Source organism: Phoxinus phoxinus (genome assembly GCF_949152265.1).
Source record: "Phoxinus phoxinus genome assembly, chromosome: 23".
In the NCBI taxonomy this organism is placed as follows: domain Eukaryota; kingdom Metazoa; phylum Chordata; class Actinopteri; order Cypriniformes; family Leuciscidae; genus Phoxinus; species Phoxinus phoxinus.
Genome location: NC_136898.1, coordinates 5,700,034 through 5,724,828, shown reverse-complemented (window position 1 = coordinate 5,724,828; position 24,795 = coordinate 5,700,034). Strand labels below are relative to the sequence as shown.

The window sequence follows — 24,795 nt, the reverse complement described above, 5'->3', positions numbered from 1 at the left end:
TTTTATGCTAACCGTAACGTTACAGACTTCTTTTTGAGAAAAATTAACTAGCGAATGTTGTTATATTAACCCGGATGTTGACAGTTAGCAGTTCAGCAGAAGAGGCGAAGAAGAGGAGGCCGGATGTTGACAGTCAGCAAGAAAGGCGAAGAATAAGAACGGGGCGTTTCAGTCTGCGAAAACGGGAACCCCCACCAGCACGAGAACACCCATTTGTGGCCGCAGTTGGATGATATTGTGTCTTTCAGATGTAATTTTGTCTTGATACATCACACGATCAATGGTGGTTCTGTAAAACTAAACTGCAATGAAAGGAAATGCTTATCAAAATTAAAAATATAATTATATTAGAACAAAAATAGTTTTGCAATAATTTTTTTTATTTAAAAATGTTGTGTGCGCTCACAGTAGAAGTTGAGTATGGAGTATATTCTAATATTTTGAATTAACATTTTCTAAATTACTTTTTCTTTCTATTTATTGTTTTGTGTATGTTTTACTTTCTCTCTCTCATATATATATATATATATATATATATATATATATATATATATATATATATATAAATTCTTCTGCAATAGCAAAAAAATTAAATAAAAAATCTAAGAAGAAAAGGTTTTATTTGCACACGACTTTCAGGTACTAACAGCTCTGTTGTCTGTGTTCTATTCTGGGTTCAGGCTACAGTTTATGTGTCCGTTCATAAAATTTGGTCCATCCAATCAGAACTCAATGTCCCAGCCAGACTCTTCATCAGGTGGCGGCTCATCTGTGTCCTCAGAGAAACAGTCGAAATTACTTGTGTCCAAAGGCCCATCCACCTGCAGCAAACAAACAGTATATGTTTATTACTTTCCCAAACTCATTTTCTCTGTACCAAAAGCAGCATACAGCAAATAAATATATTCACTCAAGACAGCAATTCTGTCTAGTATTATCGCAGACCAAGTAGGATTATGTCTGGGATAGTTGTTTTTTTTCAACTCAAATATTTTTTTTTAGGAGTGTTGACATCCATTTTGACTGTATTTTGGATATCCCTTCAAGTTAGTGTTCAAATAAATACAGTCCATGACATGATTAATTTGTGTTATTGGATGAAGAATCTCTCTTACATTTGGTATAAATGGAGGAGTCAAGGTTCCTTCACGAATACCATCCCAGTTAAACCCCTCAAACCATCTGCAAGAGACATCAAAACCAGCACTGACCCAATATCATGACTAAGCCATAAATGCAGTATTGTGCAAATGTAGCGACAATGCCAGAGCATGTCATCTATACTTGTGTTTCTGGATGTCCTTCACGCCATTCTTCTGGTTGCCGAGTCTCTCGGATGGATTGTCCCTGTCAGGATAAACACACATGCAAACATGACACACTTCAAGGCTGTTTTTCTAAATCTAGTAAGCAGTGCTAATCTCGTTAACAGTATAAAAAAGCCGTTCCATTTAATTACATTTCAAGGATTCGGCCAGTAGGGGGCACTCATGCAATGCCGTACATCCGAGACCCGAGTGAACGAGATGGGGGAAAGTTAGCGATGGAAGGGACTTAAAGGGATAGTTCACCCAAAAATTTAAATTCTGTCAGTAATACTCACCCTCATGTTGTTCCAACCCCGTAAGACTTTAGTTCATCTTCGGAACACAAATTAAGATATTTTTTATGAAATCTGACAGCTGGATCACTCCATCATAGGCTTCTATTGTAATTGAAACTTGCCGGCCCAGAAAGTTAGTAAAGACAATGTTTAAAATAGTCCATAACAATAGTGACTACAGTGGCTCAACCATACGTTTATCAAGCGACGAGAATACTTTTTGTGAGCAAAAAACACACAAAAATAACGACTTTATTCAACTATTAATTTTCTTCTGCGTGGACCTCTGAGTGAGTTCACGTAGTGTAACAGCGCAACGTAGGCTTACTATTGGCCAGCATCACACACATGACCAGCGTCGGCCAATAGTGAGCCTACGTTCTGACGAAGCGCTGCTACAAAAATATCTTAATTTGTGTTCCGAAGATGAACGAAAGTCTTACGGGGTCGGAACAACATGAGGGTGAATTTTTGGGTGAACTAACCCTTAGCCCTCCTCTCTTCTCTGATGACTTGTTTTCGACGCGAGGGTGGGACAACCTGTCACTCAAATGACATCACAGCGAAAGCAAACCACAACTATCCAATCAATTCCACATGGACAAACTCAAGCCCCGCCCTACTTTTTTTTTTCTCTTGTTCGAGAAGTTTTCACTTTGATATACGTCATAAAATAGGAAAGAAAAGAATATCGCAACTTCCGTAAGTCTGTCTTTCCATAACAAATGCATAAAAACAAAATAATATACGAATAATGTTATTTCAGGAGTTTTATTTCATGATTTTTCGACAGATGAAAAAGATTATGTCTCTGTTAACATTAACGAGAGTATAGATATAGTGCCCATAAATGCTTAGGAACCTCCTTGGCTTTCAAACACAGGCTTTTTGAATAAACGTGCTCACTCCAGCTCTGTACCTGCACAGTCTCTTGATTAAGTTCGCAGCACTCTTGGTGATTTTCTTGGGAAACTCCACCATATCGATTCCTCGAAGAATAATGTTATAAGTCTTCATGGGATCTGACCCTGAGAAAGGTGGGCTTGGATGGAAAGAGGAAAATGGTGTTGAACGTTAATAATTAGTAGAGGCAGAGTGTGAATTTCACTTCCTGGGATTCTGGGAACAGAAAACTTTAAACTGGTTAATAATGTCATTAGTAAATCTCCAACCTTCCACTCAGCAGCTCAAAGACGAGGATTCCAAGAGACCAGCAGTCGGCCGACACGTCATGACCTTTATTTAGGATGATCTCAGGGGCCACGTACTCTGGAGTGCCACAAAATGTCCATGTCTTCGTCCCCAAGCCAACTTTTTTAGCAAAACCAAAGTCTGTCTAAAAAACAATGACTATTCTTTGCTTTTTGAATATTTAGTTTGGTAAATGTACATAAACGTAGGAACATTTGGTTTCTCATCTGCTAGGATATATGCTTAAAATTAGCGTTGTAGACTAATATAATGTGTGCCTATAAATACATTTCTTTACAAAGTTTTGGTTCATTTTTATTTAAAAACTTTTATTTTTAAATGGATAATAAATCTAGCAAAAACATACAGAAATTTAATTAACAGAGTTCAAACATAGAACCTTCTGGTTACAACCTTCAGATCTGGTTCAGTGTTGTTATTGGTAAAGTGCCCACATTATGCTTTTTGGGATATTACCTTTCATGTAGACGTAGTGTGTAATATCACTACATGTCACAATCACAACCGACTGGAACATCTGACCAATCAGAGCAGAGTAGACCAATCACAACAGACTGGACCATCTGACCAATCAGAGCAGAGTAGACCAATCACAACAGACTGGGTCATCTGACCAATCAGAGCAGAGTAGACCAATCACAACAGACTACTAGGCCATCTGACCAATCAGAGTAGAGTAAACCAATCACAACAGACTGGGTCATCTGACCAATCAGAGCAGAGTAAACCAATCACAACAGACTGGGTCATCTGACCAATCAGAGCAGAGTAGACCAATCACAACAGACTACTAGGCCATCTGACCAATCAGAGTAGAGTAAACCAATCACAACAGACTGGGTCATCTGACCAATCAGAGCAGAGTAAACCAATCACAACACACTGGGTCATCTGACCAATCAGAGCAGAATAGACCAATCACAACAGACTGGACCAACTGACCAATCAGAGCAGAGTAAACCAATCACAACAGAATGGGTCATCTGACCAATCAGAGCAGAGTAGACCAATCACAACAGACTGGACCATCTGACCAATCGGAGCAGACCAATCACAACAGACTGAGCCATCTGACCAATCAGAGCAGAGTAGACCAATCACAACAGACTACTAGGCCATCTGACCAATCAGAGCAGGCTCTAGGAAAGGAGGGGTTTAGAAAGACCAAATCCTTTATCAAACCGTTGCAGACACTGTGAGAAAAGAGCTGATGCTGCAATTTGTTATGAGAAAATGTAAGTATTTTTTGACCTTGGATTAATGTAAACATTGTAGAAGACATCCCAAACAAAACTAAACTAAAGAACCTTTAAAATAGCATAATAGGGGCACTTTAACTAAAACTCAAACTATTTGAAACCATTTCTGCTAATTAAAACAAAGCTGAAATTAAAAATATGAATACATACTCTAATATTAAATGCATAATACTAAAATAACACTGCTTTCTTTACCAGCTTGGCATATCCACGGTGGTCCAATATGATGTTCTCAGGCTTCAGGTCTCTGTAGATGATGCCACGGCAGTGGAGAAAAGCGAGAGCTTCCACCACACATCCAGTGTAGAAGCGTGTGGTGCCGTCATCAAACAACCCCCTGAAACAGTCCCAGAACTGCCCGTCAGTTCCTCAACCCGTTCAGATGAGCTGGACAAAACACTGAGAGGGTTCTTGATACCTGTCTCTGAGAAGAGTCCACAGCTCGCCACCCAAACACGCTTCCAATAACATGTACAAGAATTTAGAATCTCTGAATGTCCGATACAGTCTGAAGCATAAAACCAGTAAGCGCTTGTTATCGCATGCTTTTCATCAAAATGTATTGTAATGAATCAATACTTTAAGAGAAAATACTTATTCATGAGTTTAATTCTGCAAAAACTCATTAAAATGTAATGCATTACACAGTTAAATCAATCAAATCATGTGATTAAGTTATCACGGGGACCCAGCTGGAGTTGCACTGACCTGACAGTGAAAGGACTGTGGGCTTCCATCATGATGCGTCTCTCAGACAGGATGTGACCCTGTTGACTCGTGTCCAGGATGTGACGCTTTTTCAGGACCTTCATGGCAAAGGAGCGACTGTGATCGTTCTTCAGCTGCACCTGTAAAGAGTCAATATAAACATACTCTCAAAAAGTCCTAATCATTCCTGAAGTAACATGTTTTCATGAAACTTCTCGTACCAGCTGTACCCGACTGAAGCCACCCAGCCCCAGCGTACAGATCACACTGACGTCACTGAGAGACATCTTAGAGAAGAACACGGCTTCTGCCTCTAACCTACGACAAATATCAGTTATTGTCATTACCCAGAATGCTTCTCATTTCTGAACAATGAATGTGAAGGAGCTCATCGCGTGCTTACTTGGCCTTCACCTCTTCACTCTCGTACATTTTATTGCTCATATGGTCCAGTCCACCGATTAGCTGCTTGAAAGACCTGTTCGAATTTAGAGTTTTATAAGCAGTACATATAACAAGATGGAGAAATATTGTGACAAAATCACAGGTTCTGATTTTGACTGATGATGGTTGTGATACTGATTATGATAGTTATGATTTTAAGATTAATTTCAATGGTAATGATTTAGATGGCTATGATTTTGATTGATTGTGATATTGATTGTAATGTCAATGATTTTTAGTTAATATGATGATTGGGATTCTGATTGAGATATTTATTGTAATAGTTATGATTTTGATACATTGGGATGGTTTGTTTGAGTAGATTCTGATTTTGCCTAATTATGAGGGGTGTGATACTGATTGTGATGGTTATGATTCTGATTAAATATGATGATAGTGATTCTGATCATTATTGTTTGGGATGGTCTTGATATTATTTTTGATGGTTACGATTTTGAATGTGATAGTTGTGATATTGATTCTGACAGTTATAATTTTGAGTAAATGTTATTATTTTGATTGAGATATTGTGATGGTTATGATTTTATTTATTGTGATACTGATTGTGATTTTTATGGTTATGATTTCGATTGTGATGGTTGTGATATTGATTGAGACAGTTATGATTTTGAGTAAATGTGATTATTGTGATTCTGATTGAGATATTGTGATAGTTTTGATTTATTGGGATGGTTGTGATTTTGTTTGTCTAGGTTCTGATTTTGACTAATCATGATGATTGTGATAGTTATAATTTGTATATATTGGGATGGTTCTTTTGTGTAGATTCTGATTTTGACTGATTATTAAGGGTTTAATACTGATTGCGATATGATATTGATATCGACTGTTATGAATTTGATTGCTTGGGATGGTTAATTTAGATGGTTATGATTTTGACTGTAATGGTTGTGATATTGATTCTGATAGTTATGATTTTTGAGTAAATGTGATTATTTTGATTGAGATATTGATTGTGATGGTTATGATTTTTTTTGGGGGGGGGGTGATATTGATTGTTAATTTGAAGGTCATGATTTTGAATGTGATGGCTGTGATATTGATTGAGACAGTTATGTTTCAACAGTGATTGTTATAGGTATGATTGTGATAGTTATGATTTTTGAGTAAATGTGATTATTTTGATTGAGATATTGATTGTGATGTTAATTTAAAGGTTATGATTTTGATTGTGATGGTTGTGATATTGATTGAGACAGTTATGTCTCAACAGTGATTGTGATAGTTATTGATTGGGATGGTTGTGATATTGATTGTAATATTAATGACTGTTCTGCAAGCTGCTCACTCTCTGTCCACAACCAGACATGTCACATTTCCAACAGCGGTTACATTTGCTGTACGCACATCTTCCCTGGGAAGAGAAATGAAGAATGCAAAAGGTTATTCTTAAATCTTAACTACAACGGTTAGAATGAGAATTATGCCCTTAAAACCTTAAAGTTCCTCACTGACCCTTTGAGAGCCTGTTCTCCAAACCAATCCCCTCTACACAGTGTGGACAGAAACACTGGCTCCTCATTGGCTGATTTCTGCTGGGTGACCCTCACCTGTGGGCCAAAACAAACAAAATTCATTATAAATGTTCTGTTTTTTTATGAAGAAAAGAAAACCTCAGAAAGGCTCTTTACTCACCTGCCCCTCACTGATGATGAAGAATGTGTCTCCAGTGGCACCCTGACGGATGATGTAGTCACCATCACTGTAGTGAGTCTAAAGAGTAAAGAGAGAGGGAGAACAAAACAACATGGTCACATAAATCAATTCGGAATTGTTTTCAGAATTACTGCGCAGAGATCAAAACTCCTCACCTCTTCCAGAACATCTGCTACTTTACTCAGCACATCTTCAGCGAGAGTCTTGAAGGAGGGCACGCTGACAACACAATTCAGTTGATAGTATTACTGGTACCAATCTCAAAACACTGTCAAAACTCTGACTTTGGTTTGAAATGTTGAATTTGATTATTTAATGCAAAATTGCGTTACCTCCTCAAGAACTCCATGTAGTTTGAATGCTTGAGAAGGCCAGTTCTCATCATGATGGTTTGAAAACCCTGTCGGTCTATGGCCCATAGTTTGATATCAGTCAGGGCTGAGAGGAAAGAAGATGACAATGGTGAGGAAGGAGGAAATTATTCCTGTATTGTATTTCTAATGAAGGCTTTACATGCAAATAATTACTATACTAGAATCCAAATTCCATACCATTTAGTTTCCTAAACTGTCCTTTCAAGTAAAGTAAAAAAGCCTCCAAAAAGAATAAATAAACCAGCAGTACCAGCAGGCGCAATGATTTTACAATCTTAGTGCCGGTCACATTGGAAGATACCAAACTGGGAACTATTTTCAGGCACTATGTAATATAATTGCGCCTGCTGCACCCATGGTACGGCAGCACAGTTAATTGATTATTACGCAGGAATGAGAGTATAGTTCCTAGTCATACTGGCCTAGAAAATAGCAACTTTTCATTTTCTGTCGGTCTTACACGATGTTACTACAGAAGAGTCAAGTTTTAAAAAGGAAAAATATCGAAACTCTTTGGTCATTTTTTTGAGAGAGATGCCAACGGTCTATGCTAAGCTATGCTAAAAGTGCTGCTGCCAGACCCGGAGATCGACTGAATGGATTTGAAAACGGTAAAACTCAACTGTTTAACTCTAGGGGAGTTGGAAAATGAGCCTATTTCCAAAAAAAAAAGTGGAGTGTTCCTTTAAAACCAGACAGATTTGCTGTGATTCTCTGCTTCATAATCCATAAACAAGGACATGTGCAAATATAACTCTGGAAACAATCTCTTCACCTAAACACTTTTGTTCTACAACGTTATTCATCTCAACATGAGTGACAGCTGCTGCATTGAGAGCTCTTCACGTCCCACTTAATGTAATTATTCTGCCAGCCCACCCCACACAAACACTTTCACCTACTGTTAATATTCCTCTCTAAACACCTAAACTCTCAAGTCAGTTTCATGTAGACTGTTTGTAGACATTGAGAGACATTTTATTAAAACCTGCAAAACCAATAAATACATTCCTGATAGTGATAAATACAACACTCTCATTATATCCCAAAAGGTTATTTGACGGTAATTGTATGAATTAATATCCTTCCTGCTTTATCCAAGGTTACTATTCTTCCATAATGTGAATGGCTAGAATAGCTTGCTACCCCATAAATTGTACTATTGTTACTGTATGCAATAAGTATATTGTGTAAAGTATGCAAATTATTAGTATGCACAGGTACTTGGATGACAAAACGTGCTGTATACAACAGTGTACACTGCACAATACTGTATCCCACCATGCAATGCTTTCAACCTGACCTTCATCTTCCAGTATGAGAAATTAACTCCAGAGGTTTTTAACATTTCCTTTAAAAAAAAAGGCTTTAATTATATATCATTGGATTCAAAATGGAAAGTAAACATTTATTTTTTTATGAGATGATTACTGGATGCCACTCACTGGTTAAAACAATCAAAAGTGAAAAAAGTTGCAGACACCTATTTAAATTTTTAGCTCAACTGTCACAGAATATAATGCACAGGATTGTGGGATATCAAAGGTAGCGATGGATACATCTATGTCTTCAAAAAAAGATCGGATGACGGTATCTCAAAAGACAGGATGTGACCAATCATTGGATTCGGATATGCCTTGTTGCCTTCCTAGCTTTATATGCTCCCTGCATATAGGCAGAATTTTTTCAGCTTTCGGACGCAGCCTAAACTATTTTTTCCCATGATAAACCACTTAAGACTCAATCTGGCATGCATTAAAAAGATTACAATCACTGCTAATCAACTTTGGTGAAAGTGAAGTAGAGACACCCTTAGGTTAGATTTAGAAAGCCCTTTACTTTGAGAAGCCGTTGACATTTCATGAAGACCTTCACATCATTCTATTTTGCCGCTGTCTAATGCACGTAACATTAATCGTCAGTTAGTGATGTCAGATGTACCTTGAAAATGGATCTAACCTCTGATCCCAAAACACATTCACAAAAATGGCAAGAAAAATGAGAAAGCTCAGAAAAGACTGATGGCGTGAGAGCAGACAATGAACGCACAGAGCTTTAAGAAATTGTAAAGCTATTCATTTAGCTGACCCTGAACAGCAGACACCATCTGCCATCAACACAAAAGAGAGACGTGACAATATGCAACTCTGACAGTAGCATGCTGTCTGAAATGTTCAAACGTTGCAAATCTATGCTTACGACACTGTTATAGATTCTATCTTAAACACTACTGTATGTATGCATTATATACTCCACTTTATGTCGTATGCATTGATTTGGTCTTGAACATGTCTATTTTCTTAATATTATTATCTAATTACATGAACACTATGTACATTTTTTGTTAAAAAAATTTTTTTGTCTTATACCTTTGGTTTAAATCTATTTCAGGTGGAATATTATCTATATCAGGGGAAATTGTGTAGATACGTCACTTGCACGTGCGTATGTCGTCATATCTTGAAATATTGAAAAGTTGCTCTGGCTACTTTGACGCATGTGGGGGTGGCATAGGTTAGTTGTCACAATGAGTGAAAAAGGTTGACACATAGCACGTGTAAATCTCAATCCTTCAGGAAATCACCCGTTTTAAATGAACCATGAACAGAGGAGAGTCTGCTAGCTAAAAGAGAATGCAATTTAAATCCATCTTAAATTGTACACATGTTTGGGCTGCATAGAGAAAGAAAGCAAATTTGTAGTACTATTTGTTCCAATCCCGCAAATCTGGTCCGGGTTCACAGGTGAGACTGTTACAGAGAGATCTCTGCATGAACAGGGACAGCCAAAGGCCCCATTTTAATTGCATTTTTATTATTGTGATTAAATAGACACCACCTGAGTCAACTCATTTCACCCCAATCCATCACACTAAACCGTTGTGTCATAAAAAGGGCAAAAGGATAAGGTGAGGGTTTATTAGAAAAACCATATGGCCAAACATCCCAGCAATTACACACTGACAATTCCTCCATGTTCACTCCGCGGGAGAGAGCCGTTTATAGGGCTGAACTCAATCTCAGAAGCCATGGCAGATTGTCTGTAGCCCAAAGCCCTGACGGATGAACAGCAATTCAGACTCAAGACTGCAAACTGTGGATTCGTGAACTTATTAGTTCAGGCTTATACATTTTGTGTTGGTCAGAATTAGAGAGACTGCAAAGTTACAACGCTCAAAGTTCAAAGCAAAGGGAAATATTTTCTTTTAAAGAAATAGATTTTTAAGGACTACAACAAACGGTTGGTAGGGACTACACAACATTGTTTCCGAGTTAGTGACATCACTAACCCTAAAATTTACATAAACCCCACCCCCGTGAACGCGATTTATAGATTATCATGACAGAATATGCTAATCAATGACACATAAGCTACATAAATTCATCAACTAACCATTCAGAAATGTTGTCTACATGGTGTCACTTCTTCTTGAGTCTCTCCATCTTTGTCTGACTCTGGTTTGAACTTAAAAGGCTAAACGTTTTTGAATTTTTCAGGACACAAGCTGTTGTAGCTCCGCCCCCTGTGCCGGGAGCAGCAGCTCATTTGCATTTAAGGGGTCAGACACAAAAACGGTGAATTTTTGCTCACCCTCAAAAAGTGACAATTTTAACATGATATATACAAATATCTGTTGGGTATTTTAAGCTAAAACTTCACATACACACTCTGGGGACATCAGAGGCTTATTTTAAATCTTGTGAAAAGGGAATACCACCCCTTTAAATTCACTTTCACTATAGCCTAGCCAATCTGCAAACACGTTAGCAGTATAAATGCAGTTGGCTAATAAAGCAAACCAAATTAAAACTCAACTAATTCGAAAGAAAGACTGAACATGTCTAAGACAGGAAACATGAAACATTCAATGCCCTTCAGTACCCGGTGGGACAAATATGTTGTTCTGAAATACACAGACGGAGTGAAGCTCACCCGTGACGGTGGCCGTGCGCGTGCAGTTGTAGAGTATCGCAAGCTCGCCGAACACCTTTCCCGGCTCGATGGTGCACAGCTTCTGCCCTCCTTTAGTAACCTCCACCGACCCCTCTGCACAGAACACACACAAACAAAACCAACAACCTTGAGTCTGTCAACGAAATCAATGTGTGTAGGAGAGCCGTTAAAATACTTTCAAATAGCAAGGATGCATTAAATTGATGAAAAGTGAAGTTCTATTTAAAATAAATGGTGTTCATTTGAGATTTCTATTCATCAAAGAATTCTGGAAATAAATGTATCATGGTTTCCACAAAAATATTACACAACATAACTGTTTTCAACAGTGATAATAATAAGAGATGTTTCTCGAGAAAGCTACTTTAAATTGTTATAATGTTTCACAGGTGGCTCGGGCATCTGTTCCCTTTCCGGGAAGGTGTTCCGGGCGCGTCCCACCGGGAGGAGACCCCGGGGAAGACCTAGGACACGCTGGAGGGATTATGTCTCCCGGCTGGCCTGGGAACGCCTCGGTGTCCCCCCGGAAGAGCTGGAGGAAGTGTCTGGGGAGAGGGAAGTCTGGGCATCTCTGCTGAGACTGCTGCCCCCGCGACCCGGCCCCGGATAAACAGAGGAAGATGTATGTATGCGTGTAATATTTCACAATATTACTGTATTTTTTTATCAAATGAATGCAGTCTTGGTGAGCACAAGAGACTTCTTTCAAAATAAAATCTTGCCAACCCCAAACTTTTGAAAGGTGGTGTGTGTAAAGGAGCTGCAATTCTTCAAATATTCCTTGAATGTTCTAAAGAAAAAGTACATGTTTTGAACGACATGAGGTTGAGGAAATGATTTTTTTTTTCTTGCCTGACCCATTCCTTTAACAGTCAGTGCAAAGCCGTGGAATAATAGGACCCATCATGTGAAGTGTTTCCTTTGCACAGAGGATAACTGTCACAAACACATGATGAACAGGCAGCAATTTCAACTGCCCACTTCACAGAGCCAAGCATAAAAACAAAAACACTTAGTGTTTGTAGTACAGTTTTACATGTACTGTTTCTCAAAATAGTTGTAATAGCACATACGATAATTTCTTAATACAAATCTTGTAGATTTGAGGCAGATGCTCCTCACCTTCCAGGACATAGACGGTAGAGCCGTCGTCGCCCTCCTGGATGACGCAGCTGCCCTGTGCCAGAGCTGTGGGATTCATGCAGTCCATGATGGTGAGGATCTGGCTGGCCTCCAGGTGCTTCATGAAATCATTCTCCAGCAGAGCCCTCTGGATCAACTCCCGAGACCTGGGACGAGCACAGGGTGATGGGGTTGAATCAAACATGTTTAGCCTACCTGTAGCTAAAATATTAAAGAGGCCATATTATGCTAATGGATCTACTAGAATAGGCGTTCATGCTTGAATGTTCAAAAAACACATACATTTTCAAATGTTGCAGCACCTGTCTTCCCAGTCCGTCAGTAACGCTCAGAAGTGCGTTTCCCATACAACGACGTAACTCACGCTTCACTACCATAGTACGATACACCGTTGAAGAAATCAACTAAACTTTCCCGAAACCGTATCGTCGCAAATTTGTCGTTCAACCACGTTGGCTAATGATGTCACGCAGGTGGAGGAGTAATAACTTATTTTAATGAATCTGTTTGAGATCTAATTAATGCTAGATAGTTTTTTATAAAATAGGGACATGGCATTTGAGGACTAATTCTACTTTTTCTCAGTTATTTTGCTTTATTTTCACATTCGATCATAGGTTTGTTCTTGCGTACCAGAGCACGTAGCCTACGCACGCACGTGGGCATTCTTCAAAACAGTGCTTTAAATCTCAACAAACAAGATGAAAATGACATTTGTAAACATTCTGAATAAAAGTTACTGAATGTCAGCTTGCTTATTTTACTCAAGATAAGGATTTATTGAGTCCACATATCATGCAAACAATAAACTATGCTTCTAACCTAAGAGCTGCCGTTTCAACCAGACAACTTTCCAGTAGCACCTCACTGCAGTACACAAGATCTAGGGGGCGGAGTTGGATCCAGCTCTAAGGGGTGGAGATTGGTAGGTTTAGGGGTGGATTTAGGGATCAGGGGGTGGAGATGGGTAGGTTTAGGGGTGGGTTTAGGGATCTGGGGGTGGAGATGGGTAGGTTTAGGTATATGTAAGGTGGGAGGAGTTGGATCTGCTTTGCGATGCTGTTTTGCTAGTGTGCTAGTGTGCGTTGTAAATATGGTTTTGTTGAACTTTCGGAAAAACGCTCCTCCTTTCAAAAAAGCGCAAAAAGCTGAAATCGCATACTGTCTGAGTAAGGACTACATATGAATTTTTATTTACTTTGTAATCATTAAACTGTATAAGTTCTACGAATATGGGTAGTATGAATGAAATTCAGACGTACTACATCCGCCATGTTGTTAATGTGTCACATGACCTACCAGAATCAGTTGCGTAACGTCGCTTCACTAGCCGCGTTTCCATTATTTCTTCAAATTCTTCAATTTCTTCAAATTGAACAAATTTAAATTGAAAATTGAAAATACGCCCAATGGAAATACGTCAATTTCGCAAAAACGCCCATTAATCGCAAAACCTTTTTTACGCATGCATGAGATGGTTTTTCAGGCAATTTGTAAAAATAATATTTTGTAAAACAGCAGTGGATTTTTTTTATTTTTGCATTTATAGTTCACCCCGGCGTACGTAAAAGTAGCTCATTCTTTAAAGATGATGCTGTATGTTTGGACAGAAGAAGAGACAGTGTTCTTTATTAAACTCATAAAAGACAACAGAATTATGGGAATACTGGATTCTAAACAACAAAGAAATGCAATTTTATCAAGACCTTGAAGCAGATATGAGGGAGAAACACATAAACCTACCAACACACGTTGCCATGATTTTTTAATGACTTAATATCACGAGAGGGAAAAATGTTGTTTTAGTCGCATAACATCGGTTAATGGAAACGCTGTCATTTCGCAATAGTTTTTTATCGACATTTAGAAAATATCGCAAACGTTTTTATTAATTTAAAATATCGCAAATCTTTAATGGAAATGTGGCTACAGACATTCATAAATCCTCTCCCGTGGCCTCATGGGATAGTAAAGTGTCCATCGAATACGCACTCCAGAATCCTGCCAGAAGTAATAGATCATCCAGGTACTTTTTGATTACATTTTTTCGAATGTACTGTATTTATATCGGACACACTACTCTGTTGGCGTACTGTTTTGCGCATACTTTTCGGACACAGAATGGGTAAACGCTAACAATTGCATCAGTTTTGCCTGATCAATTCGATAGATTGGGGTGGGAAATACAACGTCTCTGGGACATGGCAACAACACACTACTAAACGCAAGTCAACCAGGCCTTGTCCCTTTTAGCGTATGCCTTGGGCGAGAATTATGAGCAATACTGTGACGTCCTCGTTCCCGGAGAAAACCTCAAGACTACAATGGAGGCGTTTCAGGGAGTTCAGAAACAGTGCGCACTGATATAAAGAATAACTCCCTTTTGAGTGACTTTGTGCTTTTTGAGTGGCCTTTTTAATGTTCAAACAGCAACATCACACACTAAAGAAAGTTGTAAATGTGAAAAAGTATGATAGATCCTCTTTTATAAGCTGCAGGGTGTTTTTCTGGTGTGTACAGGCTCTAACTCACTCCTCGCTCTTGCTGTAGTTGGTTAGGGTGACGTGGGTGAGTTGATTTGGATCCAGCGCCGTGGGTTCGGCTGATATGGCCTGTCGTTTAGTGCGCTGGGGCTCATCTGGGGACGCTGCTCCAATACCAATAAAATAAAATAAAGTGCAACAATAAATAAAATGCAGCATGTGTCCGTAGTTAATCACAGTCTTCCCAGCTCACCTGTGATTTCCGTGGCCCCAGAGGGGGTGTGTGTGACAGGGGCGGCGCGGAGACGGTCCAGCTCGCCCTGTAGCTGTCTGATGAGGTCATCTTTAGTGTCCAGCTCCAGCTCTAGCTCATCAATAAGAGTATCACGTTGCCGCAGCTCCTCGATCTTGGTCTGCAGGGCAAACTGGAGGTCACGGAGAGTTCCCATCAGCCCGGGAGACAGTCACCGCTGGAGGATAATGCATCTTTAAATGCAATGAAATCCAAACACAAAATTCAGTCAAACACCATTAAAAGCTAAACTACTGTGTTTGCAATGGATGTTTCTGATACTTTATTGATACCAGAAAGAAATGAAGGCGTTATAGCAGCTGGGATCATGAGGACAGAGTTATGAATAAACTATACTGCAAAAAAAAGTGTCTTGTTTTCCAGTATACATTTTTTTAATCAAGATACATTTACTTGAGAAGCAAAATTACTTAAGATAAGTCTTGTTTTCTGATTTGTGTGTGTGTGTGTGTGTGTGTGTGTGTGTGTGTGTGTGTGTGTGTGTGTGTGTGTGTGTGTGTGTGTGTGTGTGTGTGTGTGTGTGTGTGCTAAAAACAGTAAGAAAATATCTGCCAACAGGGTAAGAAAACACACGATATTAAAAATCTTGAGTCATTTTGCTTCTCAAGTAAATGTATCTTGATTTAAGAAGATATTTTAAGTGGTAAACAAGACAAAAATGCTGAAGAAGTCTTTTTTTTTTTTTTGCAGTCTAAACAGAAATGGAAAACCCTAAAAAACAGTATACAGCAGAGTTCATACATCCATTTGTAAATGCTTTCTTATTAAATACAGTTTTCATCATCATTACAAATTATATTATTAAAGTAACAATTCAAGTTTAAATTTAACATGCAGTTCGTAATCTCTTATTTGGTCTTCACTATATTATTATAGGCCTATAGTTAATGCCATTACACTTCTTAGTTTGACATTTTCAAAATCCTAAGACTTTCAGTTTATTTTCAGTTTTAAATAAATCTTTGAATCACAGATTTTCAATAAACCCATTGTGTAAAAGTAATTTGAAAATAAAATAAATAATTATGAATAACTACACACAGAAAGATATAGAGATGAAATGCCAAAACTTTATTTTTACAGTGTCCTTGTTAATGCAGCAATAACAGTGAATTATGCATAAATAAATATAAGCAACTAACCCTAAACAAAACCCTGTTCCTAACTCTAATGTTGTTAATGAATATGTAATTAGTAGCTTACTTAAATGTATAGTTACACTGCAACAATGTTATCTGAATACATTTCAGTTAGCCTACATAATCATTTATTTTCAATATTCAAGCATACAGGTAGATACAATAGTAAAAGCAAACCAACTGACAAAATTATCATTTATTATCATTATTATGGTCCTTGTAAAAATCACTTTACTGTTTACAATATCAGTGGCATCATAACAACATGGAAACATGGAAAATAATATTTAGCACTCATTTTTAGGATTTTAGATTTTTCATAAAAAGACAAAGTTTACGCTTTAACTATAGGATGCAATAAAAGAGGTTCCGTTGTGTCTGACTTACCGACAATAAAGAAGCACGGAGGACTGAACAGATCCAGCGCAAGAGTAGACTACAGCGAGAGAGAGTGTGTCGAGACCCAGTGAGCTGCTTTACCCACACTACCTAGAGAGCATTGTGTTGGGCATCATCGACGCGTCCACCCCAGCTTACGAACATTTCTGTGTAGGCTATAACTTTTGTGATGGAAGTGTGAAGATGCTGTACGTCTGTTACTGACTGAATAATTAGGTTTGATCCATTTGAACTGACCTGAGGACTGTTGAGGTAAAATTGAATATGCTACTATAATGTTTTCAGTAGAGTGACAGTAGCTCGGCTATGTAGATTTTTCAGTAATTATACTTATTTATGTTGACCGGATTTATGTTGTTGTTTATTTCAAGGGGAAATACAAAATGATAATAGCTATAATATTAATTACAATAATTTAACAAAGGATTACAATTTAAATGTAGCCATTTCACACATTTATATAAATAATAACTTATCTTCACGTAATTAATTATGTTTGCTACTTTTTCCAAATGTAGGCAATTTTATGGAGGACATAGATAGCCTAATATTGATTTTGTGCCAGACGCAGACTTTCTATTTAAATATAAAAATAACCTTAAAAAATATGAATTACACGTGATAATCTAAACAAATAGTACAATAATCAGTAAAACATATATTAAATATAATTTTTATGTTGATATAAGTGTGATGTAAATCCAAATTTGTCGAATGTGATTTTATGAAATTAAGGTTATGTTTAATCAAAACTTGACGAAAGTGCCGCTTTCAATCGAATCCCAAACAAAACATGACAATATGGCGACTTGCATGAGTGAAAACGGTTCAGAAAGAAAACTTGAATTGTATCCTTTTATTGTTGTTTCTAAATGTCCAAAACATTACTAGTTAAACTTTTCTTCTGTATCGCAGGATTTATTCCGACGTATTCAGCTCTTACCTGTTTGCACGGCGGGGTTTGTTCAGACACCATGTGCAGCAGCAGCCAAACAGTAGAGCTTAATGCTTAAGAAATATTTCCAGGTCCTGATTTCTTTAACGCTAAAAAAACATCAGCTTTTTAAAGGTCCCTTTCCCGTCTGAGAGAGAGGCGATTATTGCCCTGCAGTCTTTATCTCCTGATCCTGAGCCCAGGAAAGGAGGAATCAGTAAACATCTGGATGTTTCAGGACAAACAATGTCTGTGTGAGTAACACCCAATCAACGATCACCTAAAAACCTATCATTCAAAATAGTTGTCCTAATTTACATTTAGGTCGACATTTCCCCACACTGACCCAGTTACCTAGTCTTTTTTATTTAAAGCACCAGCCTATCTATTTGTGATAGATATAATATTAAACTATGTATCTGTGGTTGTTGAAATACACTGAATATTTCTATTACACAAAATGAAACATCTGATTTTTGTTCATGCCTTTATAGGAGATGGACTGCAGACGAAGCACGTGTTCTTCGTGTTTCTGTAAGTTCGTTTTTGGACCACTTGTCTCTGGTGATGGAAACCATGGATGCATTTGGACCTCCCGTTTCACAGTGACACTCATACAAGCATAAGATGAGACATATGGATGCAGATGCTGTTTTTGCACCATGTAATGAGGATAAAACATCAGCTCCCATGTGTTCAGTATGGACTGCGAGGACTCAAAAAGCACAATTAATGTGCTTTTGCTCTGTCTGAGAGATGCAACGCATCATAATGTCTTAAGAAAATGTTTTGTGTTAAAGTTTTGCGATGCAACAGAAGCCAAAACAGCGTTTTGTCATTTGAATAAAGATTTATTATTGGAGCACTGTTGAGAAAACAATACTGAGATGATTTAAGTGGTCAAGAAAAGGTCATTGTTTTATAAAAGAGGGACAGATGTTGGTTTCTATTGGCAGACATCACTAGGAGTTTTCAAACATAATCATCTACAATACTGGTTGATCGAAATAAAGACGTAAAAAAAAGAAGAAAAAATCACATGGATTCACGGGTTTGTCAGACCTTAGATTTCTGCTTTTCTTCACATTGTGTGCCTTTATTGACCTGCATGATTCAAACCCATAATTTGGCCAATGAGATGAGCCCGTTAGAAATGTATAAGTAATTAAACAGCATGAGATCAAGACATGTTTGCAGGAGACAGGAATTAATCATTAATTTGTTACATTCATACACTATAACTGGGGAAACGCTTTCAGTCAAGTGAAAGAAACATGTTGCATGGTTAAAATGATTGCACTTAATAATACTTTGTGAGCTCCCAGATCTCCCAACATGTTCATTCGACACCACCACCGAGCCATTCAGCCTATCCTGAAGAAGGTGTCGTGTATGTGAGCGTCTTTAGGCACAACCATTTTTTTCTTTCTGGCCTTGGCAGCTGATAAACTCTTAAATCATGCTGAAGATATCATGATTGACCAACCATGTTGGGCTGTTTATGCGCTGTAGATTTAGTTAAATAATCAATTAAGGTTAACATTAAATAATTTGGCAAAAAAAGAGAGGAATTATTAGGAAGTGTGACTGCTTCTACATCCTACAAAAAAAAAAGGCACGGACAGACATACAAGCAGGAGACGAGTCTAAAAGACTATATTCTGCATGGATGAAAGAATACACTATAGAAAAAAAAAAATCACTTGTAAATAATAGAATAACTATCAGCTCTTTCTCATAGAAATAATATCCTTAAATGTAGTTATATTAAAACTGATACTGTGGCAGGGAGCTTCTTTAAATTCCTAACAGTTCTTTACATACAAGTTTGGAAAAAAAAGTGTTTTCTTCTGAATGCTTTGCGCTATCGGGATCGGTCCGCCCCGCGCTGGCTCTCCCCTGCGTCTCTGGTCCTCTCGTCTCCTTGCGTCCCATCTCAGCAGCTGCAGCTGTCACCAGAGGACACGGGTCTGTCATCTCTCAGTTTAATCTGGTCTGGGAAGTCGTATGTCTCCACCTCAGACTCCTGTGACGTGAACAGCTGTCAGTATCAGAGTTGAGGTGCTGTTATTGGACACGTCAAACGGTGCGTACCTGTTTGAGGGCGTTGCGAGCGATCGTTTGGAAAGCTTGGTCCACGTTGATGGCCTCTTTTGCGCTGGTCTCGAAGTATGGGATATTGCTTTTGCTCTGACACCACGCCTGGGCTCGTTTCGTTGTCACCTGCACAAGGCGGTCAATTGGTCAGTCAATATAGTAAATTGATATATGACAACAGTGCCAGCCCACTTGGTCCCAGAAGTATTTTTTTCATTCAATTCTCCCATAGGGATTTCAAAACAGTCTTTGTTAAAGCGTTACATGCCATGAACCAAGCCAATCAGATATGAGGTGAATCACAACATTACAAACTTTGATTTAAAATCAAAAAGTATTTGAAAAACAGACAAGAACTACAATCCCATGAAGCATTGCGAACAGCATAATCGAATTAAAAATGTAAAAGTATAAAACTACTCATTTAAAAATGTCGATGTATTTGCAACATATTTTAAGTTTATCGACAAATTTGCATATATTCAAATTAAGTATAGTGAGAGCATAGGAAGACTGACTCTGTCATTTGCAGTGCTTCATGGGAGTGGGCGGAGCTTCTTTACCCTCCCTGATTGGTGGAATTTTCAGTACAGCATCATAGGTAATGTAGCTGTCCATCACAAATTCTGCTGTTAAACAAGATTATTTTAAAACTAAGTTGAAATAGTAAAATAAAATAAATTTAAGTATTTAATTATTAAGTTAATTCAATAAATGAAATGGAGTTTTTACTTCTGGAATCTGACTGACTATTATGCTCAACTAAAACATTTTCATTAGTTGAAACAAAATAAAATATAAATAAACTTTTTAATTTTATTTCAGCTAATTAGCAAGATAATATTTCTAATTTTCATTTAGTTTAACTTTATGTACTAAAATAATTAACAGACCAAAAAAAAAAAGCAAAAAAAAAAGCAAAATCGAATAAAAAGGTCAAAAACAATAATACAACTTTAAGATGAAAATGTAAAAACAAAAATGAATAAAAAACAAAACAAAAACCCCCCAATAATAATAGTATCTAAATGATACTTCAATAACACTATCCATTAGAATTAAGCTTTTTTTAATGGTTTTGAAAGATGTCTCTTATGCACGCCAAGGCTGTATTTATTTGACCAAAAATATGAAGCAGCACAACTGTTTTCAACATTAATAATACTAATAGTAAATGTTTTCTGAGTAGCAAATTTCTGAAGAATCATGCAACACTGAAGACTGGAGTAATGTTCTGAAAATTCAGCTTTGATCAACGGAATAAATTACATTTTAAAATACTGTATATTCAAATAAAAACAATTATTTCTAATTGTAATAATATTTATTTTTATTCCTGTATTTTTGATCAAATTATGGCAGCTTTGGTGAGCAGAGGAAACTTCTTTCAAAGACATAAAACATTTTTTTTTTTTTTTTCAAACTTTTCAAAAACTACGCAAGAAAATTTTGTTTAGATGATTTTGAAATCATCTGGTGGAAATCTTTTCAGATTTTGATGTCAAATGAGATTAAAACGGAGACAGACCTGTCTGTTCTCCAAGTCGATTTTGTTGCCGAGCACTACAAAGGGGAAGTTCTCCGGGTCTCGTGGGCTGGCCTGAATGAGAAACTCGTCCCTCCAGCTGTCCAGGGTTTTGAAGGTGTTGGGCGCTGTGACGTCGTACACCAGCACGCAGCAGTCGGCTCCACGGTAAAAGGCCACACCCAACGACTGGAAGCGCTCCTGTCCTGCCGTGTCCCAGATCTGAAACGGCCATGAGAATATTGCAGGGCAGAATATAATGAGAAATATCATTTTCTTTGATCTTTTGAAACAAAACAAACAAAAGTATGTCAAAATACCAGTCTCTGCAAGTATTCCCGTAAACACAGTCAGTTATTTCTTAAGTGAACGTAAAGAGTTGAAAAAGAAATTGGATGTGTATCATTATATTGGATCTGTGCATTTTGGTCTTAATGCACAGATCCAATTTTTCCAAAATATTGTAGATTAAAGTAACAGCAGCCTATAAATATAACTGTATTTATACCTGTATATAAATATACCTGTATCGGGTTGCATAAATCACCTTAAAGGGCCCATATTATGGATTTTTGAAAATGACCTTTCATGTAGTGTGTAACATAGCTCTAAGTGAACGAAAACATCCTGCAAAGTTTTAAATCTGAAAGTGAACCGTATATAAAGTTATTGTCTTTCAAAAGTAAGAGTTGTTTTTCACACGAGTCATAAGCCGTTTCGTCGTGACGTCAAGATGTAACATTAGCCCGCTCACTTATTCTGACATTATTGCGCTCCCTCACGCTGTTCGAACCCGAATGAAGAAGACGTTGTAAAGAATGTCCCGTCTGCTTTGCTGTCGTTGATCTACTAGCCTCTGGTATCTGAGAGTCGCCAACGAGTTTTTCGACAGTGTTGTCAAATATCTATTTCCGAAGCTGTAGGGGGAGCTCTATAGAGAAACCTGCGAGCAAGAAGCGAGAATACAGCGAAGAAATTCCCGAAACTGCATAGCCCTGCTTTAAAAGTGTTGCAAATAATCCCTTAAAAGGTTCTTAAAAGTCCACGTGAACCGGAAGTTGCAAACGACTTTTCTCAAGTGTTGTGACGCATTTCCGAGTGAAACGGGATATTGAACAGAGGGCAGGGTTTTACTTCAGCGCTCCTCCTCTCCATCTCGCCCATAGCAGAGTAACGGTTTGAGGGAGTGGTTAAGCGTTTAACCAACCCAAGCGGTCAAGCCTATGTCATCAGAAAAAGAACCATTCCAGACCCGGAAGTAACTTTTCAGACTTTGATTAAAGATAACTTCGGCAAACTATTTTTTTCCGTGTATTAACTTGCACGGATTAATTGTTCTCCACAAGAGTAGTAATATCCGCTAACAAAGTAAATAGGGTCAATTTTGATTTCATGTCGACTTTAAGTGTTTCACGACTGCGACCCAGGTCTTATCAGTCTAAACCCACAAGATTTTTATTCATCTTTAGACACAAAAATAGACATTTTTAATATTCACTCATCATTTCTGTCGATTTCTTGAAAGACATAAAAGAAATCCATATGTTTTACGCTGTTTCGTCGGTAAGCTCAAACATGTGCGCAAGCGTGAGAACTAATGCGGCTTGTTATTGCGCGTGACGCACGCACGTTTGCACTTCCGTTAACCATATAAGATGTGCTTTGCGTTTACATGTGAAAAACGACAAAATTTTCATTTGTTTATCATATAAAGCGGCCGATCGCGTCTCGTTAGAATACTTGGATTGAACCTGCTCGCTCCATGTAACACTTAAGGTGAAGTTTTCCAAACCTTATGTTATACTTAGGAAAATGACTAAATAAAAGGGGCTTTATGGAACAATTATCGTTTTTTAAGAGATTACTTAAGGGAAAAATAGATATTTAAGGAAAATCCTTAGGGTGTATGACGTTTCACCGAAAGAAAGCGTTTAGTAACACAGGTAAGGTTAAGGGAAACCTGAGGGCGCTCTAAAGGGGAAATTACATTGCATGTATTTATCCTAATGTCCACTTACAATGTTAGTCTAGTCTTTTTACAACAAAAATACTTAATATAAAATGTGCTAAACAAAAATTTAACATTTAAAGAGTCATACCTGCATTGTCACCAGCCTGTCATCCACCATCACCTCCTTTGTAAGAAAATCTGCACCGATAGTGGCTTTATACTGATTGCTGAACTTCTTGTTGACATATTGGTTCATCAGAGAGGTCTTCCCAACACTGTTGGACATAAATAGAAGAGCAATTATTGTATAATCTAAAAGTTTATGTCTCAAAACCTAACTAGATATCATTGTCAGGCATGACTGTTTCAGAAGACCATCACTTACCCAGAATCCCCAAGAATGATCACCTTCAGGAGCACCTTTTTACGAGAAGCCATCCTTGTGGACTAAACTGTGCCTGAATAGTAAAATAAAAAGATAAACTGTACAACTCAATTTAATATGCAATTAAGTCGTTCAGTATGCAACGTCTATGCTAATGACATGCAATGGCTGTGATTGCCAAACACACACATGTTGAAAAGGGAAGGTTGCAAGATGTCAGTCATGTGCCCAAGCGTTAAATCTGCCACATTGCGTGTAATATAAGCCGTGGAATGTTTTTCATTTATTGACAATACAAATATGCTTGGTGCCAAAATAATTTTGATGCTTGGAGCAAACGTCAATATTAGCTTCCAATCCATGCTAACCAGCAGCAAATGTCCGGTCAAATATTATCATTTCAGTGTTGAAGTTTACAAGACATTTTTGATTTAGATCAACCAAACGAAATAATCCCAAAACCGTTTTATTGTTTTCCAATAATCAATTTAGCATCTCAGTTTTTTGTGCTAAAGCTATGAAGAGCTAATAAAAGCTAGTAAACATCCCGTTAATGTAGCATGTTAACACATTTTAACTATAAATAAGCACATTTTTTTATTTCAATGAAAACGTTTAAATCTCAGATTATATTATTTTAGCGCTTTTCAGACAAAGACAGTTTCAATATTTTTCACTTGTCACTTCTGCTGTGTTAGCGTAGACGGCTAGCATGCTAGCGTGATAAAAACTCACTTTCTGAGGAGAAATCCCACCTTCGGTGCAACAATCTTCAGCTGTCATACAACAAAAACAAGCTAACACGACACCTCCACCGTCTCTGATGACTCTGGACACACTCTTTGGGTCGTGTTGCGTGTTTTTGGATGGTTGTCACGGACAGTTCAACACATCCGTGTAATAATGAGCAGCAAACGCTCCCTCCTTTTGACTCAGCTCAATAATACCCAACACACATCATGTTTATGTCTGTGAGCATAACCAGTGAGAATAAAATCCAGACGTGTATTATACATCTGTGGTGTTTATGTCTGCTATCTATCAACAAGAAACATTTATTAGTATCATCAATGTTGACAACAGTTGTGCTGCGTAATATTTTTGTGCATCTGATAGACCTAATTATATTTTAAAATATATTCAAATACAAAAAAACAAATATTTCAAAATATTACTGATTGTACTGTATTTTTGA

At 37.6% G+C, this 24,795-nt stretch overlaps 3 protein-coding genes across 6 annotated transcripts; 1 reads left to right on the top strand and 2 right to left on the bottom strand.

The window, feature by feature from the left end:
- Positions 1–589: 589 nt before the first annotated feature.
- LOC306991536 (cGMP-dependent protein kinase 1-like) lies at positions 590–17,900 on the bottom strand. Of its 3 annotated transcripts, none has more exons than XM_079599481.1 (20): positions 17,652–17,900; positions 15,111–15,327; positions 14,907–15,021; positions 12,354–12,520; positions 11,211–11,324; positions 7,236–7,341; positions 7,059–7,122; positions 6,883–6,960; positions 6,703–6,797; positions 6,536–6,601; positions 5,186–5,260; positions 5,004–5,100; positions 4,783–4,922; positions 4,493–4,582; positions 4,270–4,411; positions 2,776–2,939; positions 2,523–2,645; positions 1,285–1,347; positions 1,116–1,182; positions 590–821 (listed from the first exon to the last, which is right to left on the bottom strand). In XM_079599481.1, the coding sequence occupies exons 2-20, from the start codon at positions 15,304–15,306 to the stop codon at positions 723–725; spliced, it is 2,061 nt and encodes a 686-aa protein (XP_079455607.1). In that variant the 5' UTR covers positions 15,307–15,327; positions 17,652–17,900; the 3' UTR covers positions 590–722. The 3 variants fall into 3 exon arrangements, with proteins under 3 accessions (XP_079455607.1, XP_079455606.1, XP_079455608.1); XM_079599480.1 differs by having other exon boundaries at positions 15,111–15,343; positions 17,652–17,898; XM_079599482.1 differs by lacking the exon at positions 17,652–17,900 and adding an exon at positions 16,697–16,863 and having other exon boundaries at positions 15,111–15,343.
- Positions 17,420–18,502, top strand: lage3 (L antigen family member 3). The gene is made up of 3 exons (XM_079599488.1): positions 17,420–17,556; positions 17,768–17,896; positions 18,137–18,502. The coding sequence occupies exons 1-3, from the start codon at positions 17,447–17,449 to the stop codon at positions 18,249–18,251; spliced, it is 354 nt and encodes a 117-aa protein (XP_079455614.1). The 5' UTR covers positions 17,420–17,446; the 3' UTR covers positions 18,252–18,502.
- On the bottom strand, positions 18,479–24,650 carry LOC306991539 (ras-related protein rab7). 2 transcript variants are annotated; one of them, XM_079599486.1, is made up of 6 exons: positions 24,336–24,650; positions 23,601–23,673; positions 23,364–23,490; positions 21,268–21,486; positions 19,737–19,865; positions 18,479–19,668 (listed from the first exon to the last, which is right to left on the bottom strand). In XM_079599486.1, exons 2-6 carry the CDS (start codon positions 23,651–23,653, stop codon positions 19,579–19,581), a joined length of 618 nt encoding a protein of 205 aa, XP_079455612.1. In that variant the 5' UTR covers positions 23,654–23,673; positions 24,336–24,650; the 3' UTR covers positions 18,479–19,578. The 2 variants fall into 2 exon arrangements, with proteins under 2 accessions (XP_079455612.1, XP_079455613.1); XM_079599487.1 differs by having other exon boundaries at positions 18,638–19,668; positions 23,601–23,698; positions 24,336–24,583.
- Positions 24,651–24,795: the final 145 nt, after the last annotated feature.

Coding starts and splice junctions, on each gene's coding strand:
- LOC306991536 (XM_079599481.1), bottom strand. CDS start 15,306: ATGGGAACTCTCCGTGACCTCCAGTTTGCCCTGCAGACCAAGATCGAG. Junction 4,923..5,003: donor GCTTCAGTCGGGTACAGCTG/GTACGAGAAGTT, acceptor GACTCTTTACAG/GTGCAGCTGAAGAACGATCA. Junction 4,583..4,782: donor CACAGTCCTTTCACTGTCAG/GTCAGTGCAACT, acceptor TTTATGCTTCAG/ACTGTATCGGACATTCAGAG.
- lage3 (XM_079599488.1), top strand. CDS start 17,447: ATGTTTAATCAAAACTTGACGAAAGTGCCGCTTTCAATCGAATCCCAA. Junction 17,557..17,767: donor TCAGAAAGAAAACTTGAATT/GTATCCTTTTAT, acceptor AAAAAACATCAG/CTTTTTAAAGGTCCCTTTCC. Junction 17,897..18,136: donor TCAGGACAAACAATGTCTGT/GTGAGTAACACC, acceptor ATGCCTTTATAG/GAGATGGACTGCAGACGAAG.
- LOC306991539 (XM_079599486.1), bottom strand. CDS start 23,653: ATGGCTTCTCGTAAAAAGGTGCTCCTGAAGGTGATCATTCTTGGGGAT. Junction 21,487..23,363: donor ACAGGCTGGTGACAATGCAG/GTATGACTCTTT, acceptor TGGCCGTTTCAG/ATCTGGGACACGGCAGGACA. Junction 19,669..19,736: donor CTCGCAACGCCCTCAAACAG/GTACGCACCGTT, acceptor TTCACGTCACAG/GAGTCTGAGGTGGAGACATA.